General features: G+C 47.0%; 1 protein-coding gene across 2 annotated transcripts in view; it reads left to right on the forward strand.

Moving 5' to 3' along the window:
* Positions 1 to 17,473, forward strand: part of CREBBP (CREB binding lysine acetyltransferase) — a gene marked incomplete at its 5' end in the record, with an annotated part of 167,738 nt that extends 150,265 nt beyond the window's left edge. For both annotated transcript variants that reach the window (XM_081089219.1, XM_081089220.1), the window contains 10 exons: positions 343 to 420; positions 741 to 808; positions 5,201 to 5,351; positions 5,732 to 5,878; positions 6,512 to 6,625; positions 7,724 to 7,889; positions 8,245 to 8,412; positions 11,915 to 12,076; positions 12,453 to 12,734; positions 14,284 to 17,473. In XM_081089219.1, coding sequence (XP_080945345.1) covers positions 343 to 420; positions 741 to 808; positions 5,201 to 5,351; positions 5,732 to 5,878; positions 6,512 to 6,625; positions 7,724 to 7,889; positions 8,245 to 8,412; positions 11,915 to 12,076; positions 12,453 to 12,734; positions 14,284 to 16,428 — 3,481 coding nt within the window. In that variant the 3' untranslated portion in view covers positions 16,429 to 17,473. The remainder of the gene's footprint in view (positions 1 to 342; positions 421 to 740; positions 809 to 5,200; positions 5,352 to 5,731; positions 5,879 to 6,511; positions 6,626 to 7,723; positions 7,890 to 8,244; positions 8,413 to 11,914; positions 12,077 to 12,452; positions 12,735 to 14,283) is intronic.
* Positions 17,474 to 20,283: the final 2,810 nt, after the last annotated feature.

A 20,283-nucleotide genomic window follows, 5' to 3' on the forward strand; every position in this document is an offset into this window, starting at 1 on the left:
CCTAGAGCAAGTGTTGGTCTTGAAGATGTATAGTACTGTCAGAAATACTGGCCCATAAAATGTGCCTTTATCATAGCACTTTTTAAAAGTAAAGGTTCATTCCTAATTGCAAAGGAGATTGGGAGAAGAGAGGAATGAGGCATTTGTACAAAGAAGGGTTCGAACTTTTCCCACAGAAAATATACTGGTGCATTTTTAAAATATGGCTGAATCAATCAACAGATGTATTAATACTAGATGCTCAAAGTAATCAAGAGGACAAGAGAACATAGTACACAGCTCCTAAAGACCTCTCTATTTTGTGGTTCCCTGTGTATTCAGTGTGCTTTCTTTGTCTTCCAGTTTTGTTGATTGCAAGGAGTGTGGCCGGAAAATGCATCAAATTTGTGTTTTGCACTATGATATCATTTGGCCGTCAGGGTGAGTAATTTCCTGTGATCTTGGGCAAAGGAAAGCAGTTTTGCACAGAGTGGAGGGGAGGGTCCCTGATGCTGCTGCTGCATTTCATTCATTGTTGTCAGCAAGAATTCAGCAATTACGATAGATGGCAGTTAATTCTAAGTTTTAAGTCTTAAGTGTTTGCCTGCTTTAGGAATTATAGAATCAAAGCAGTCTGCCTCTTCACTTCTGTATAATGATGCGATTTAAACAGCCAACAACGTATTTTAATGCTGCATTTCACTAGTTTGGCAACATATACTGTTTTGTATAATCTAATCACACCCATTATGTTTTTGCAGATTTGTATGTGACAACTGCTTGAAGAAAACTGGCAGAACTCGAAAAGAAAACAAATTCAGTGCTAAGAGTAAGTTTTGGAAGGGTTTCTTTTTCCTGATCTGTACATTGTAAAAACTTGTATAATTACCCCAGTTTTTCTTTGGTTCCTCTTAACACGTGGCTTTGTAGATGACCTGTCCAACATTTTTTTATCTGTGAGTTTGTTTTCTAATACTTTTTAATTTTCTTATCTTCCTCTTAAAGAACCATTTGACCTGATCATATCAGAGTCAGCTTTTTGCTCAATCCTTGTTTTAGATGCAAGTTTAGAAAGCTTAGCTACATTGTAAACTTTGTGAATTCTAAAGAGAAAATTTGTCAGCAGATCCTTCTTAAGTTGCTTAAAAATAAGACCTCCCCCAAAACACACACACATACACAGTTGTTCTGTCTGAGCCACACACTCAATCTTGGGCCCAAGTATGGGCAATCACTTGCCCATCACTAGGTGTGGACTCTGCTGTTGAGAGGAGTGACCCTCTCAAGTTCCCTGGGAATCAGCCATCATCCACCCAAGACTGGTAGGCACCTGGTCTGCACAGACTTGGGAATGTTGCTACATTTAGAGTGGCTGCTGGTATCTCTTTATGATATCTGTCTGTTGCTACTAAAAGTAACTTTTCATAGATCTGATTTTTTTTATAGATATCATTCTTTTCAAAAGTGTACAATACGTAACCTTTGTCCACTTGATTCTCAAGTACTGAGGGCACCTTCCACAGCATGGCATTCCCAGGCTGTCCTTTTGCTGAGTTAATAGAGAACCTGAGTAGGAGCCTTGAAGTGCACCTTCCCAGTACTCCCTGCAGCAGGATAGGTGACTAGCACACAGCTCAGGGTGTCTCCAACAAGAGCCAGGTCATCTGAGGTGCTGGGAATAGAAGAGAGATGGGATGGAGGAGAGGTCACATGCTGGGGGAAGGAGGGGACGTGAAGCAGGCAAAAAGGAAGTCATTCCATAGGCTTCCAAGTTGTCAATTCAAGTTCAAACCCTGTAGTTAATAAAATCCATGGTTATCTTATAACTTAAACTCACTTTTATAAAATGTTTTGAGATACTTAGAAACTCACTGGCTACTGTAATTTTTTTTTAATTTTTATTGTTGAAAGTATTACATATTTCCTCTTTTTTCTCCCATTGACCTCTTATTGGCTACTGTAATATTTATCTTTAGATTAGGATTTCTCCGCTGAGCCGCTATTGACATTCAGGACCAGATCATTGTTATGATGGCTGTCCTGTGCTTTGTAGGATTTTAGCAGCATCCCTGGCTGCAGCCTACTAAATTATCAATAACCCTCATCCTCATGGGTGGTGAACATCAGAAATGTCTCCAGACCTTGCCAGATGTGCCTTGGGGGAAAGTAGTTGCCTCTACCTTAGAGGGTCCATTCTGAGTGAAATCACTAAAGCAGTCAGCAACTTAGAAACACTTGCTTAGGCCAGAGCTTCAGTGACCAAACTAAACTGCCAAGAGAGCTAGATCTCACTAGAAGAGCAACTTCAGCTGGAAGGCACAAGGGTGAGGTGTACGGGATCACAGCTCACCCCTTGTCCAGAGAATGGGAGAGAAAGACATGTGGACCTTACGTAGATGAGCTTTAGTGTTTAAGATATAGAACATTTGCTTACAGAAAAGGATCTTAGAAGTCTAGTGTCACCCTTGTGTTCCGAATTTTTGTAGATCACAAAGGAAAGTTTGCCTCATTCATATTTGCACTGAGTGAATATTAAATATGTCTTTCAACTGGTAGTCAGTGAATGATAGTCACAATTGACCATCCATCCAGAGCCACCTCCCTACCTTATACCACACACACGATTCCATTTCAGATGGTTAAAGGAGAAAAGGAAACAACTGCAAGTGAACTCAAGGTCACAGTAAGAGTATTTTCACTGTGTTGGGTTATAAAAAACCTTCCTAAAAAATAAACCCAGAGTGAGAAAGCAATAAGCTAAAGGATTTGATCACATAAAGAGAAAAGCACCCCCACCCCCCAAAAAATGGGAGAAAGGCCTACTGCATAAACACTAGAAGACCTGAAATACACCTCCATGTGTGCATCACATGGATGAGAATCACCCTGCTTTCACTCCGGTGATTTGAAGAAAAAAGTAAAGACCTAATTTTAAAGGTCCTTTGGTCTGCTATTTGGAAATCATAGTGTGTGGGTCGTATTTTCAGAAGGTAAGGGGATTCCCTCACTATGGTGGCTCTTCTTAGGTGTGTCCTCCCTTCTGGATTGGAAACGCCTCATGAGGGAACAAAACGTACTCAGCAGCAGCATGGAGGGGCAATGGGAGAACATGGGCAAGAATGTGAGCCTTTTCTTCACAAAGAACAGACGAGATGGCCTGTGCCGTACAGCTAAGGCTGCATTTCTCAGGATAGCTGTCTCGGGTGTGGGGTGTGCTGCATTCGGAGGGGTCCAGAGTGTGACCACACAGCTGTGTACAGGGTACATCTTCATCAGCATGTGAAAGAGATCACAAATGCACTCCCATGAATTTTTATAGCTTTTCAAGTTTTTGTTTTCCTGTGTGTTTTTTTATTTTATTGCCATTGTGTTTTTCTTTTTAAATTATTTTTCTTGAGGCATAACTTATATATCAAACGAACTCCACCATTGGTATTTTATCACAGAAAAATGGGATTAAGAAAGTTAGTCTAAATTTTCCATTTCTTTCTTCTTTTTTTTTTTTAAATATATTTTATTGATTTTTTACAGAGAGGAAGGGAGAGAGATAGAGAGTTAGAAACATCGATGAGAGAGAAACATCGATCAGCTGCCTCCTGCACATCTCCTACTGGGGATGTGCCCGCAACCCAGGTACATGCCCTTGACCGGAATCGAACCTGGGACCTTTCTGTCCGCAGGCCGACGCTCTATCCACTGAGCCAAACCGGTTTCGGCTTCCATTTATTTCTTGACCTCAGTAAGGAATCTTCTAAAATCCCAAATACCTTTTTAAAAACATTTCTTACTGTTGTATTTTTGAAATCAATAAGTATAAAGTAGAAAACTTTAAAATCCCATTATATATAAATAATTCTTGTGAACCTTGTGCAGCTCTTGCTGCTAGTCTTATTTTTTTCTCACGTGCAAGTTTTTTATGCTATGACTGATGTGTTGCCTTTGGGTAGCTTGCTGTATATGCCCTGTCACAGTGGTCCTGCTTGGGTAGTCCCTTGAAGAGAGGATTGTGGAGGGGGAGAGGAACCTACCCAGGAACGGAGCTGGGGCAGGCCTGGATATGAGACAGTGTCCGTGCACTTGCCATGATAGGAACACTCACAGAGCTTAGTTGGCCATGGAATGTACTGTGTACTCTGTCTTAATTCTGCAGTGAGGGCTCTCCTCAAAGCTGGGCAGGAAGGGGAGAGTGGGTCAAGGAACACATGCGCAGCAACCCTGACCTCCTCCAGGGAAAGCAGTGGCAGGCTCCCTGCTTCTGTTAGAGTTCTAGCCTTGGGGCACAGCTGTGACTCTGAGCTGCTGGGTGGGAGCACCCAGGGCCAGATCTCCACCTCACCAGGCCCAGGGGGAGGGAGCAGAAGGCTGGTGGGCACAGCATGGCCCTCCTTATGCCTGCTCCCCGACTTTACTCCATAGCCCATCTTCTTTCAGATTCAGGTCCACCTTCATGGCTCCTCTGCCCTTATGGTTCAAAAAAGATGGAAATATCAGGGCAATTGATGGCAATTTTGAAGATGTAGAGTGCCTGAGATTCTAGAGTACCCCTTTCCCTCATAAAACGCTTACTTCATACGATAAACTAAGTCCCTTCTGGTTTTAGAGAATGTTAATTCTTTTTTTTTTAATCCTCATCCAAGGATATGTTTTTATTAATTTTGAGAGAGACAGACAGACATCAATGAGAGAGAGAGAAATTGATCGTTTGCCTCTCTTACACACCCCAACCGGGCATCAAACCCGCAAAGTTTTGGTGTATGGGACGACACCCCAACCAGCTAAGCCAGCTGGCCAGGGCAGAACGTTAATTCTTTTAAAATATGTCAGATTCCCATAGCCAGTTTGGCTTGGTGGATAGAGCGTCGGCCTGCGGACCAAAGGGTCCTGGGTTCAATTCTGGTCAATGGCACATACATTGGTTGCAGGCTCCTCCCAGGCCCTAGTCGGGGGGTGTGCAGGAGATAACCAGTCAATGTGTCCCTCTCTCATTGATGTTTCTCTCTTCCACTCTCCCTAGAAAAAAGAAAACGATCAAGAGAAAAATACCCTTGAGTGAGGATTAACCAAAAAAACAACACACACACACACACACACACACACACAGACCAAACACAAATAAAATATGTCAGATTACCCTGAAAGGAAAAGGAGGAATCTGTGGTCTCGGTTGCCTTCTCCATAGTCCTTCCAAAGCTCTCTCACCTGCTCTTTCTAAATTTTCCAGGACTGCAAACCACGCGATTGGGAAACCACTTGGAAGACCGAGTCAACAAGTTTTTGCGGCGACAGAATCATCCTGAAGCCGGGGAGGTCTTTGTTCGAGTGGTGGCCAGCTCAGATAAGACTGTGGAGGTCAAGCCTGGGATGAAGTCACGGTTTGTGTGCAGACATTGTGCTATTTTCCAAAACAGCACTGTTCTAGTGCTTACCCCACCTGGTTAACAAAAGCCCCACTTTCTGATAGGCTTTTTGCATAATTTAAAAGATTTTCAGTGGTTAGTGTGTTGCAAGCCCTTCTTTCTATCCCAAATTCATTAGAGAAGGTAAAATTCCCAGTCAAGTGAAACAGTGTCACAAAGAATGGGATCAAAGCTCCAAGCTGCTCACACTAGTGGTAAGAGCTCTGGGCTGGTAGTCAGAAGTGACAGGCCTCTATCTCCTCTACCCTGAGCGGGTTTAGAGCAGCAGATCTAGGTTATAAAGTACCTTATGAATAATGATGCATGCAGACATCAGATTCTGACTTTTATTTCAGGTTTGTGGACTCTGGGGAAATGTCTGAATCTTTCCCGTATCGAACCAAAGCTCTCTTTGCTTTTGAGGAAATTGATGGAGTGGATGTATGCTTCTTTGGAATGCATGTCCAAGAATATGGCTCTGATTGCCCCCCTCCAAATACAAGGTAGTCCTCTATCTCCTTTCAAGGGGTGTCATGCTGTCTTATAATGATGTTCTGTGTGTCTTAGAGAACCTGTGTGCTTTAGAGCCGGGTTAAAATTAAATAATCCACTATTGATTAACCAAATTACATTTATGTTTCCTCTAAGCCAGTGGGGAGTGAAAGGTTTCTATGACTATTTCAAGCCTGTTTTGTGTTTTGAGTATTCATGGGTCCTGGTTCTGGTCTTGCTGTTGTCCCTGTCTTACCTGGGGCAGGTAGAGCCACAGAGAATGGGGTGGGGACCACTCCATGAGCCTGGACATTCTCTGATGCACCTAAAAAAAAAAAAAGAAGAAGTACCTCTATGAAGATTTCTTTCGTGTTCATTCTAGAATCTGGGTGAGAGGGAATTTAAAAATGTCTTTTTGTAGTTTGCCCTGAACTATCCATGGTTCTCTGTGGTAAGTGATGAGATGCCATTGCTTCTCACTTTGGTGATGAAATTGGATTCCATTTTATTGATTGGCAGCGACAGTTGGCAATGGGAGTTTTCTTGTGTTTTTATATGCTTTTTGTGGTCAGTGTAAATGCTGTTGAATAAAATTTATTTCAGGATGCCCTGAGCTGTTGATTAATTCTCTCTCCCACACCCAGGCGTGTGTACATATCTTATCTGGACAGTATTCATTTCTTCCGACCCCGATGCCTGCGGACAGCTGTTTACCATGAGATCCTTATTGGATATTTAGAATATGTGAAGAAATTGGGGTGAGTTTCATTTAGATTATCCAGAACTAATTAAAGCTTCGTTTTTAATTTTAACTCTATATTTATTTTGTGAAATAATGAGAATGTTTAAGTTTGATGTGTTTTTATTTTAACGTCCTTAGCTGGATTCTGAAGCCTCCAGAGCTTCTCTCATGTTCTTGGGGCTTCTCAGGACAATGTATGCACTTTTTCTGCCTTCTGCATTCTTTTCATTATTTTTCCATTCTGGTGTCTTTTTAAAAAAAAAAATTTATTGAAGCATATGTTATATATTATAAAATTCGCCTATTTCAGGTGTACACTTCACTGACTTCTAGTAACTTTATGGAGTAGTGTAGCCATCACCCTTAATCAGTCTCAGAACATTGTCATCTCCCAATAAGATCCCTGTGCCCATTTGTTCTTAATCCTTGTCCCACCCCTACCCCCAATGAGCACTAATCTGCTTTCTGTCCCCATAAATTTGCTTTTTCTCAATGTTTTGTAAGAATGGGAACCTACAAGATGTGGTCTCTTGCCTCTGAATTCTTTATGTCTGTTGTCATGTTCTAGATCTGTCATATTCCTTTCCCAAATTTGAAAAAGTTGGAGATATTTGATTGAGGTGTCTTAAACAGAATGAGTAAGATTTATTTTAACTTGAACCCTTAGAAATATCCAACTGCCTTTCCTATGTGCAGAAGAAAGTAGGTGAAATTCAGTGTGTCCCTGGGTAAAAGCCATTTGATAAACCTAATGAGTCACTGTCTTCCCAGGCTTTCTCCTGTGCGCACAGGTTCCCTTACAGCCTAGGCCCCTGCCCGACCTGCACAACCTGAGAAGGAAGCATCTTAGGGCTGAATTCCAGGTGTGCATTTGCACACTAGGGATGTTTGGCCTTACCCATGCATCCCCAACTCCCATCACACTGGTTTGGAATCTCTCTAAATGTCTTATCCATTCTGCCACAAGCATTGTGGCCATTTCTTTGCTTTCCTTTTTCTTTATATATAGTTATTTCTGTCCTTGCTTTGGTCCCTCTTCCTCAACTGTTACTCCTTGAAAGCAGGGATAGTTTTGCTCAGCACTTGATTTGAATTATGTGTGTGCATCCTGCAGGTATGTGACAGGACATATCTGGGCCTGTCCCCCAAGTGAAGGAGATGACTACATCTTCCATTGCCACCCCCCTGATCAAAAAATCCCAAAACCGAAGCGCCTACAGGAGTGGTACAAAAAGATGCTGGACAAGGCTTTTGCAGAGCGGATCATCCATGACTACAAGGTACCTGGTGTTTACTGAAGGAGGGCATGCAGTGGCTTTGTTATACCTTCAGGTGTCTTTCTCTCACACTCACATATGTTAGAATTGTATTCACTTAACGAGGATCAGAAAGCCAAAGGAAAAAAAGTGAAATAAAAATGTAAAAGCATCTTATCTGCAGTCTATCAAGATTTCTAGTTGGCAGTCTGAAAGCAGTGCTGTCATGTCGTCTGTTTAAATTGGCTGATCTTGGCCATTGTGCACCATGGGAATATGCTGCACCAGGATCCTCTTCGGTGTTGTGGCCTGCTCTGCCCCTTCCTCAGGAGCTTTGCCTGAGCCCCTTATCTCACTGCTGTGCTTTGTTTACGCTCAGGACATTTTCAAACAAGCAACTGAAGACAGGCTCACCAGTGCCAAGGAATTGCCCTATTTTGAGGGTGACTTCTGGCCCAACGTGTTGGAGGAGAGCATTAAGGAGCTGGAACAAGAAGAAGAAGAGAGGAAGAAGGAAGAGAGCACTGCAGCCAGTGAGACTACAGAGGTAAAGCCCCTACGTCCCACTGCCCCACCCTCCTGGAAAGCTGGTGCCCCAGATGTGTACGCTGAAGGACGAATTCTGGCAGGTTGGAGAGTGAACTTATGCTGTTGAGTTCACATGGTGTGGCCTTCTTTTTGTGTGTGGTGGTATTTTCATGCATAACCTTACCTTGTCACCATGCACAATATGTCTGGGGCTTGGAAGCACAAACCACTCTGGTTGCTGGGCGATCTGAGATGTGGGCACTAGAGACACATCAGGGGACAGGAGGTGCTTACTCCAGCATCTCTGTGCATAACAGAGAGGGCCAAGGCACAGAAAGATGAGAGGTGAGTGCCCTGCCAGGGAGCCCAGAACAGATGGAGACAGAAACAGGTGTGTCATGAATGTGTCACAGCCAGGGACCAATCAATTGATTTAAGAGAATTTTACAAACTAAACACACACACCTTCAGCTCTTTCTGTGGTGTCCGCACTCGCACTCATGCTGTGTGCAGTCATGAGCCTGAGCAGTGCACTGAGAACTAAGGAAAACACCATCCCTGCCCTCAAAGGATGTATGTTCTAGTAGGAGAAACAAGAACAACACATGTCCAGCACACTCGAGATAGTGGTGGATGCTGTGGAGAAAAGGAAGCACAGGGAATAGGAGGGAATGGGGGGAGGGGCTTGTCTGGGAAGAGGCATCTGAGCAGAGACTGACCTGGTGAGAAGGAACCCAGAGGGTCCCTGAGAGACGAAGCTTCCAGCAGGAGGAGGAGAAACTTTAGGCATCCGAGTTGTGAGCAAGTGAGCCCTGCTTTGGGGTGTCCAGTAAGACTTGGTGTTTTGGCTCGTAGCTGTCGAGGCTGTGGGAAATACGCTGTGTATCTTAACAGTAGCAGCCCCAGAGTTTGGGGTGGATCTTTGTGGCATGTGAGGAAAATCCTGGGTCAGGGTTGCCCATTGTGTCTATTGCTACCTCTGCCTGAGGGAAGAGGAAGAGGGAGAGCATATCTGGGGGAAGAAATCAAGAATTGGCTGCAGCCCTAACCGGTTTTGCTCACTGGATAGAGCGTCGGCCTGCAGACTCAAGGGTCCCAGGTTCGATTCCAGTCAAGGGCATGTTACCTGGGTTGCGGGCACATCCCCAGTAGGGGGCGTGCAAGAGGCAGCTGAATCGATGTTTCTCTCTCATCAATGTTTCTAACTCTGTATCCCTCTCCCTTCCTCTCTGTAAAAAATCAGTAAAATATATTTAAAAAAAAAAAAAAAGAATTGGCTGCAGACATGCTAATGTTGCAATGCCTGTAAATATCCAAGAGGAGCCCTGGCCAGTTGCTCAGTGGTTAGAGCGTCGGCCCTAGGACTAAAGGGTCATGGGGTTGATTCCCAGTCAAGGACATGTACCTCGTTGCCTGCCTCTGGCCTCATGTTGGTGGGGCTCTCTGGGAGTTAGAACTAGATAAAGGCTGATGCCTGAGCCAGCCATTGCTAACCATGGATTTGTATGTGGTGGAGATAGCAGGACATGGAGGTGAGGGATGGAGTGTTCAGTTCACATAGTTATGGGCAGCACTTGTGATGGAATGATGCTTTGCCATTAAAAGTGGTCTTAATAGGAGGCATGGAAAGGTGCTTGCCATAGTGGAGAAGCACCAGGAGCAACCTCAACTTGTGTATGACCCCAGCTTTGTAAAGAAAAATACACAAAGTAAATGTGCATCGCAGCTATTGCTTTGGTGGCAAAAAAATATATATTTTTATTATTTGGCTATGTTTCATAAACTGTAAAGTAAATCTATATATTTTATAACTTTTAAAATAAAGGCTTTAGTCCGGCTGGTGTAACTCAGTGGCTGGGCATTGACCTATGAACCAGGAGGTTGTGGTTCTATTCCTGGTCACATGCCCGGGTTGTGGGCTCAGTCTCCAGTGGGGGGCGTGCAGGAGGCAGCCAGTCAATGATTCTCTCTCATCATTAATGTTTCTCTCTCCCCCTCTCCTTTCCTCTCTCTAAAATCAATAAAAATATTTTTTAAAAATAATAAAATATAGGCTTTATATTTTAGAATAAAGGCTTAGAGAAAACTTGAGCAGATGATACAGAGCTACGGGTATTCTAGTACCTGGCATCTTAAATGCGTGTGCTGCATTTGTTACAATTGCTGAACCAATATTGATACGTCATTGTTAACCAGAGTCCAAAGTTCATTCAGTGCCCTTAGTTTTTATCAGTGACCTTTTCTGATCTGGGTCCACGTTACTTCCAGTTGTCAGGACTTCTTAGGCCCCTCCTGGCTCTTTCTCAGAGGTGGTGGTGGTGGAGGAGGTAGAGTGCAACTGCACTTCCCCTAAAGCAGCCGTTCTCAACCTGTGGGCCGCGACCCCTTTGGCGGTCAAACGCCCCTTTTCACAGGGGTCGACTAAGACCATCCTGCATATCAGATATTTACATTACGATTCATCACAGTAGCAACATTACAGTTATGAAGTAGCAACGAAAATAATTTTATGGTTGGGTCACAACATGAGGAACTGTATTTAAAGGGCCAGAAGGTTGAGAACCACTGCCCTAAAGTGTCACTCCTTTCAGCACCCAGTGTATGTGTGTGTTTATCTCTCCCCCCACCCTTCTTGCCTTCTCTCCCTACCTCTTCCTCTCTCTCTCCTAGTTATAAACTATGTTCTTTGGACCAGACCAAATGAGCATTCTCGCCTTGAAACCTGAATAACTAAGCCTGAGTTCTTCCCAGAGTAGGAGCATTTTAACTTAGCAGCAAAACCGCTTAGACTTAAGCCAGTTGCAGCACTAATGATGTGTTTCAGGCCTGAGTGGGCCTGGGGAATGGAAGCAGGGTCAGGAAGATGTCCTGTAGCCTTGCTTGGGACCTGCTCCTATCTGTGCAGCAGCTTCTTCATTAGCACCTTTCCCATTTCTCTCACTTGTGGATATTTGGAGTCTTTCAAAAGCAAAGAATAAACCACTGAGCATGCAGGATATGCCATGGAACTGCAGGTGTCCAGTGGGATGACGTGAAACAATGTAAAATTGCTTCCTCTGTTGCTAGATTCCAAATTAGCATCCCAGGTGTGTTCTTCCCTCAAGAGGTAACATGTCCTGTGGCCTTCATGACACAGGCCACACTTGCTCTCTGTTGATGTATACCACTGTGCCCATTGGGGTCTTAGCTGAATATACAGGCCCTGCTTCCATCCTCATCACTTTTCCCGCTGCAGTTTCCTGTGAAGGCAGCAGTGTGTTTACACAGCCCATGTAGGTAGAGATCTGCAAAGGGTGCTTCCTGGAGTGACAGTCCTTTCAGCCCCCAGAGTGAGTATGTGTGCTGACTTGTCCAGATGAGGAGACAATCACAGGCACTTGTTATTTTATTTCCTATGTTCCATTAACCCTGGTTCTGTGTTGAGCACATCCACAGTCCAGGGCCTGGAGCTGGGAGTCCCGGCTAGATACTGGACCTGGAGGAGGAGGCTGGGCTTGTCTGACAAGTCTGTGTTGTTGCAGGGCAGCCAGGGTGACAGCAAGAATGCCAAGAAAAAGAACAACAAGAAAACCAACAAGAATAAAAGCAGTATCAGCCGGGCCAACAAGAAGAAACCCAGTATGCCCAACGTGTCCAACGACTTGTCCCAGAAGCTCTACGCTACCATGGAGAAACACAAAGAGGTGAGATACAGGGCAGGCCACAGAACCCAGGATTTGTGCCCCCTGAACCAAGATAAAGGAGGGGGGTTGCTGAAGAAGCCACAACCCTGCCCCTGGCCAAGAGAAGGGAAAAGGCATGGTGACACACTGTTTGGTGCACACAGTGGGAGGACCAGCCCCTAAAAGGCAGACCTGGCTGGTTGGATAACACCACACAATGCATCATCAAGTCAGTTCATCCCCAGGGAGTTGGGCCTTTGACACACCCCTGGGACAGCAGGTGTCAGGCTCAGCGCAGTCTCAGTTCTGCAAGCCGGGGTAGCCCGGGGCCCTGCAGGGCCAGCCCTCCTCAGCACGCTCTCTGTGGGCTGACATACTCCTGCTGTTCTTCCTGCAGGTCTTCTTTGTGATCCACCTCCATGCTGGGCCTGTCATCAATACGCTGCCCCCTATTGTTGACCCTGACCCCCTGCTCAGCTGCGACCTCATGGATGGGCGCGACGCCTTCCTCACCCTCGCCAGGGACAAGCACTGGGAATTCTCCTCTCTAAGGCGGTCCAAGTGGTCCACGCTGTGCATGCTGGTGGAGTTGCACACCCAGGGCCAGGACCGCTTTGTCTACACCTGCAATGAGTGCAAGCACCATGTGGAGACACGCTGGCATTGTACCGTGTGCGAGGTAGGCCCATATCTCCTTCCCTGTGCCTCGCTCTGACAGAACTGGCAGCGCTGGTGTGGTCCACGAATCTGAGGTCCCCTTGGCTGCTCCCAGCCCTCTGTGGTCTATGCATTTGCATTTTAGGTTGAACTGTTAGACAGTTGGCACTTCTCAGGAGAGAAAAATGATCACTGCTCCTCTAAGGGCGCTGTTGATTATGAGATAGATTGTTTGTTTTATTTTAGTTCACACATAAGATCTAACTCTTATTGATTGGGTTTCTGCTATGTGACTGCACTAGGTTCAACACCAGACATTCAAGATAAAAAGCCACTCTACCTTCGTGGAGCATGGTCTGGTCCTGAACAAACTGAGCGTGACAGTGACAGGATCCCCTTGGCAGGACAAGCTAGTCTTCCTGGGAGTCAGCAAGCACTGACCTGTCTAGATGAGGAGACGACCACAGGCACTTGTTATTCCCTGTGTTTCATTAATCCCGGCTCTGTATCGGGCACATCCACAGTCCTTGTGGTGCCAGAGCAGGAGCATGGAGAGAGCAGGAGAGGCGTTGGCAGTGCTTCGATCCTTCCAGAACTCTGGTAACCCTTCTCCCTTGTCTTGGTTGGACCCCATGGCCATACCACACTGTCTTCCCCCTGCAGAGGTCTTGTCCCCTGTGCGCAGGGGTGAGGTCTTTCTCTTTCATAGATGGGTCCCTCACATGGAGTGAACCAGGCTATTTTGAGCCCTCCATCTCCCCCCCTGCAGACAATCATAGACTCCTCCCAGTCCAATGACGGCCTCTAGGATGATCTCCACAGTCGTGGGCCCTACAGAAGTGGCTCTGTGATCCCTGAGGAGAAGAGCAGAGCCTTTGTAATGCTCTCATCTTTACTTCCTGCTTTTTCCAACCTCCTTTTGTTCTCCCTCTCATTTCCTACTGCTGGGATTTTCACGTCTTTACTATGAAAAGGTTATTAGTCCTGGCCATCAGCTCCATTCTCTGTTCTAGCACCTGTTGTCTGTCTCTAGACGTAGGCGACTTTTAGAAATCTGGGAAGAGGGCCTTTCTCCCGGCGAAGGCCTCTTAGCTCCAGTGCCCTCCTGGACCGCCCTGCAGAGCTCTGGGGGTGCACTGAGGGCACCCAATCTCTAGGAACTCAGGTCTGTGGTACTTCAGATGCTCATGTGGCAGGCACTTGGGAGCAAATGGGTATAGCAACAGTCACTCCTTCACTGTCAGGCTTGCCAGGCCAGGCGTGGGGGCGGGATGGCTGGGTGTGATTCCCAGGGTGCAGAGGAAGGAAGGAAAGGGGAACCAGTGCCCACCAATGTACTCGAAAGCCTTGGGTGGACATGAAGCCACACACCATATGCATGGGTGAGCGTTGGGAAATGCGAGGGGGTCCCTGGAAGAGTGCAGGGTGAGGGCGAGTAGATGGATCTCGTGGTCTTTGGAGCCTTTCGGGCTGTGGAGGAGTTCCCAGAAGTGAAGGTTCCAGGGGGTGGCTGGGATGTCTAACGCTGGGCCACATGCTGATGCTAGCCTGACCCCTTTCTTTGTCTGCAGGACTATGACCTTTGCATCAACTGCTACAACACAAAGAGCCACACCCACAAGATGGTGAAGTGGGGACTGGGCCTAGACGACGAGGGCGGCAGCCAGGGTGAGCCGCAGTCTAAGAGCCCCCAGGAGTCACGGCGCCTGAGCATCCAGCGCTGCATCCAGTCCCTGGTGCACGCCTGCCAGTGCCGCAATGCCAACTGCTCGCTGCCGTCCTGCCAGAAGATGAAGCGGGTTGTACAGCACACTAAGGGCTGCAAGCGCAAGACCAATGGAGGCTGCCCAGTATGCAAGCAGCTCATTGCCCTTTGCTGCTACCATGCCAAACACTGCCAAGAAAACAAATGCCCTGTGCCCTTCTGCCTCAACATCAAACACAAGCTCCGCCAGCAGCAGATCCAGCACCGCCTGCAGCAAGCGCAGCTCATGCGCCGGCGAATGGCCACCATGAACACCCGCAACGTGCCTCAGCAAAGTCTGCCTTCCCCTACCTCAGCACCACCCGGGACCCCTACACAGCAACCCAGCACACCCCAGACACCACAGCCCCCAGCCCAGCCCCAGCCCTCGCCTGTGAGCATGTCACCAGCCGGTTTCTCCAGCGTGGTCCGAACTCAGCCCCCCACCACAGTGTCCACTGGGAAGCCCACCAACCAGGTGCCAGCCCCACCACCCCCCGCCCAGCCCCCGCCAGCGGCAGTGGAGGCGGCCCGGCAGATTGAACGCGAGGCTCAGCAGCAGCAGCATCTGTATCGGGTGAACATCAACAACGGCATGCCCCCGGGACGCACAGGCATGGTGACTCCCGTGAACCAGATGGCTCCCGTGGGCCTGAATGTGCCCCGACCCAACCAGGTCAGCGGGCCTGTCATGCCCAACCTGCCCCCCGGGCAGTGGCAGCCAGCTCCCATCCCGCAGCAACCACCGATGCCGGGCCTGCCCAGACCCGTGATGTCTATGCCGACCCAACCAGCGGTAGCCGGACCGCGGATGCCGACCGTGCAGCCGCCTCGCAGCATCTCCCCCGGCGCCCTGCAGGACCTGCTGCGCACCCTCAAGTCCCCCAGCTCCCCGCAGCAGCAGCAGCAGGTGCTCAACATCCTCAAGTCGAACCCACAGCTGATGGCGGCTTTCATCAAACAGCGCACGGCCAAGTACGTGGCCAACCAGCCCGGTCTGCAGCCTCAGCCCAGCCTCCAGGCCCAGCCCGGCCTGCAGCCCCAGCCTGGCCTGCACCAGCAGCCCAGCCTGCAGAACCTGAACGCCATGCAAGCCAGCGGGCCACGGCCCGGTGTGCCTCCGCAGCAGCAAGCAATGGGAGGCCTGAACCCCCAGGGTCAGGCCCTGAACATCATGAACCCGGGACACAACCCCAGCATGGCAAGTATGAATCCACAGTATAGAGAGATGCTACGGAGGCAGCTGCTGCAGCAGCAGCAGCAACAGCAGCAACAGCAACAGCAGCAACAGCAGGGCAGTGCTGGCCTGGCTGCAGGCATGGCAGGACACAGCCAGTTCCAGCAGCCTCAAGGACCTGGAGGCTATCCCCCGGCCATGCAGCAGCAGCGAATGCAGCAGCACCTGCCCATGCAGGGAAACTCCATGGGCCAGATGGCAGCTCAGATGGGACAGCTCAGCCAGATGGGGCAGCCTGGGCTGGGTGCAGACAACACCCCCAACATCCAGCAAGCTCTGCAGCAACGGATTCTGCAGCAGCAACAGATGAAGCAGCAGATTGGGTCCCCAGGCCAGCCAAACCCCATGAGCCCCCAGCAGCACATGCTCTCAGGACAGCCACAGGCCTCGCACCTCCCTGGCCAGCAGATGGCCACATCCCTTAGTAGCCAGGTGCGGTCTCCGGCCCCTGTCCAGTCTCCACGGCCCCAGTCCCAGCCTCCACATTCCAGCCCATCTCCACGGATACAGCCCCAGCCTTCACCACACCACGTCTCACCCCAGACTGGTTCTCCCCACCCAGGACTTGCAGTCACCATGGCCAGCTCCATAGATCAGGGACACTTGGGGAACCCCGAACAGAGTGCAATGCTACCACAGCTGAATACCCCCAACAGGAGTGCATTGTCCAATGAGCTGTCCCTGGTCGGCGACACCACGGGAGACACCCTAGAAAAGTTTGTGGAGGGTTTGTAGCATTGTGAGAGCATCACTTTTTTTTCCTTTCATGTTCTTGGACCTTTTGTACTGAAATCCAAGCATCTAGGTTCTTTTTATTCCTAGATGGAACTGCTACTTCCAGGCCACGGAAGGGTAGATTGCTGTTTAAAGAAACAATACAAAGAATATATTTTTTTGTTAAAAACCAGTTGATTTAAATATCTGGTCTCTCTCTTTTTGTTTTTTTGTTTTTGTTTTTTTGTTTTGGGGGGAGGGGGGATTGTTTGGATTTTTTGTCGTCATTGCTGGTGACTCATGCCTTTTTTTAACGGGAAAAACAAGTTCATTATATCCATATTTTTTATTTGTATTTTCAAGACTTTAAACATTTATGTTTAAAAGTGAGAAGAAAAATAATATTCAGAAACTGATTCTTGAAATAATGCAAGCTTATAATGTATCCTGACAACTTTCTGATGTTGCGGGAAGATTTTTTCTATTGTGAACTCTGTGGGCGTTCTCCAAGTATTACCCCTGGACGATAGGAATTGGCTCCTACGTGCACACACACACACACCCACACACATCTATCTATACATATTGGCTTAAGCCAAACTCTTGTCTTGCAGATGTAGAAATTGTTGCTTTGTTTCTCTGATAAAACTGGTTTTAGACAAAAAATAGGGATGATCACTCTCTTAGACCATGCTAATGTTAATAGAGAAGAGCATTCTTTCTTCTATGTGAAACTTGAAATGAGGAAAAGCAATTCTAGTGTAAATCATGCAAGCGCTATAATTACTATAAATAAGAAAATTCAAGAAGATTCAATCACTGTATAGGACGGTAAAGTACCAACTCATTTCTTATATCATATTGTTAAATAAACTGTGTGCAACAGACAAAAAGGGTGGTCCTTCTTGAATTCATGTATATGGTATTAACACTTAGTGTTCGGGGTTTTTGTTAATGAAAATGCTGTTTTCAACATTGTATTTGGACTATGCATGTGTTTTTTTCCCCCATTGTATATAACGTACCGCTTAAAATTGATATAAATTACTGAAGTTTTTAACATGTATTCTGTTCTTTAAGATCCCTGTAAGAATGTTTAAGGTTTTTATTTATTTATATATATTTTTGGAGTCTGTTCTTTGTAAGACATGGTTCTGGTTGTTTGCCCGTAGAGGAGGGGGGTGGGCAAAGTCCTAGTAGTCATGCAGATGGCAACAGGACTCAACCGAGACCTGGAATATTCTTTCCAGTGACCGAGACAGTCAGCTCCATGATGGCTGTACACATTGGATGCTCACGAAGGAACTTCACCACAGAGCTAGGGACACAAATGGGTCAGTACAAGTACTTTGCCTCCTGTCCACCATCCCTCTCTTAGTCACCCCACCCCAGCAACCCTAGGGAGGTTCCTGCATTTGTTTTTGGTCTACCCCACCCCCCTTCCTATATGCCGATTCCAATCCCAGAATTGATGCAAAGGGTGCTCCAGGGAGTAGAGGTGGTTTCTGGGCCCCCTCCCCCTGAAATTGTTTATTCAGTGGGGGAGGATGCCGCCATGCAGTATGTCCTGCACAGCCTCCAACACTGGTCTGGACAGACAGAGCTTTAGCCCTTCATTCCCCACCCTCTAGAAATAGTGAGGTACAGTCCTGGAGGCTGCTGAGGGGCAACGACTAGAGGCCTCCAGCTTTCAGGGATACTTGCACTCAGGCACCAGTTCCGCCCCTCTGTGTCGTTTCAGGTGACCTTATTGAGGGTGACACTAGAGTTCCTGAATGCTGTAAAAATCCCATCTGAGAGGACGCCACCACCTGGATAATTGAAATTAGTCCTCTAGAGTATGCCCCCTTCCAGGGCACTGGTGAACTGAGTTCTGTCTCATCGCTTGTCCCCCCAACCAGAGAGTGGTCTAGATCAGGAGTTGTGTTAAATTTTGAAATTGTTGCCCAAATAGCTTTTGTTTGGGCCCTGTGTTTACAGAAATATTTTCAAAATACTTGATTCGGGAATCTAAATTTGAGGAAACTTTCTAAGAAATTTGTTTTAGCACAGAGCTTACTTAGAATCTTCTAGATTAAGCCAAGTAAGAATAAGATCATCTAGCACCACCAACCAACCCACATCTTCACCCTCTCCAAAAGAGAAAGCAAGGACATGGCCCTCAGTGGCCATCAGGCCGTCCTTGCTCAGCTTGCCCACTTCTCGCACCCATGATGCTCTTTCTCCCCCAGTTGGAAAGCCCTGACCCCATGTTCAGACAGGAAGGGGTGAGCCATCTGGGGTCCTAGAGAGGCGGCCCAGGCCCAAACTCCAGATGTGCAGCCTTTTAACAGTGGGAGGCATCTTTTTTCAGGTGATCCTGGAAACCAAAACTGGACCGACCTCATCTTGGAGTCCACGTCCCTTCAATCCAGATGCCAAAGGATGCAGCTGAGGGTGTGGTCTGTGGGTGCCCATCCTGCACTTGGCGTATGGAAATGTCTCTAAGAGCTGGAAAGCCCGGATGCTGTGTCTCAATGCTGTATACTTAGGAGGAGAAGAAAACAGTCCTATATTTGTGATCAAAAAGAGGAAACTTGAAATGTGCTGGTGTTTATAATAAAAGCTGGTAAAACTGCTTGGATTCAAAGATGGTTCCAGTTGGCTAATGACCCTTAGAATTAGCTTAGCAGCTAGTCAGCAGAAGACTGAAAGGGCTTGGTTGAGTTTGTCTAGTGAGTGTGTTTGACTATGTTTTTGAGAATTTAGCATGTTAAAAGCAGGAATTGAATGCAACCTCTGCAAAGGCTTCAATTTTTAAGATCTCAGGCTGAAGACACACAACTTTCTCCTTTCGATTGCTATAAAATGAAACCAAAGACTATTTAAGCCAAACAGAGCTTTTATCACTGCATAGGAGAATGGGCTACTCTGAAAAAGGAAAGTCCTGAGTTCTAGGAAATAGTCCTTGTGCCATAGGAAGTTCTTTACTCAGAACAGTGCTGGGAAGTAGACACTGCAGCAATGTCACCTTAGCCAGTGGATGTGCAGGAGCATGTAGGAATGGTGACAAAACCCACTTGGGATTATAAAGCCACAGTGTACCTTCCCAGGATGTCCCATGTTCATTCCACTGCATGACTCGGGTACATCCATTGTGCAAAGTGGAGAGTATGGAAGGGTCAGTTACAGCAAATTAGAGTGAATGTAGCACTCAGGCTAACAGGCTAGAGACTGAGGAACTTTGGGTGAGTAGATGAGAAGGCAAATGGTGTTTTCAATGTGCTCACACCTTTCTAGAGAGACTTTACTGGGATCTATTGAGCATGATACCACTAGAATTACTTCACTAAACTGAAAAATTCAAAGGGTGCTGACAGGACACCTTGGTTAAGGAAATGGTACAGATACGTTGGAGGGGCTTCAGAGGAGACAAGTAAGAGATCTAGTCATAGGAAGCATGGGCCTGAGGCTTCTGTGAGGCTGAGAATCAGTACTGACAGCGTGGTGGTACTTGGGCACCAGGGACTCAGCCTTAAGTGAGCTCCCTACGCTCTGCTTTCTCGTCTGAATGAATATAACTATACTGGGTAACAAGTGCTGTTTAAATGCATTATCAACTCCTTTGCCCTGGCCATGAGGTAGGAGGATGGAGGCAGTAACTTACCTGAGTTCATGAGCAGCAAGGGAAGACATGGGCCCAAGCCTGTTCCTGTGCCCAAAAGGAGCTTTTCCTCCTGGCCTTGAAATTTGCCCTACATGCCTGCCTCTCCTCCATATTCCACAGATTCACCTTGAACCCACTTTGGAGGTACTTTGGGGAAGTGAGAACAGTACATCGTAACCTCTCAAAAGTCACAGTAAATGGTAACAGTCTTAGAACTATGTGGGACTCAG

The sequence above is a fragment of the Myotis nattereri genome (assembly GCF_964212035.1).
Source record: "Myotis nattereri genome assembly, chromosome: 4".
Lineage (NCBI taxonomy): Eukaryota > Metazoa > Chordata > Mammalia > Chiroptera > Vespertilionidae > Myotis > Myotis nattereri.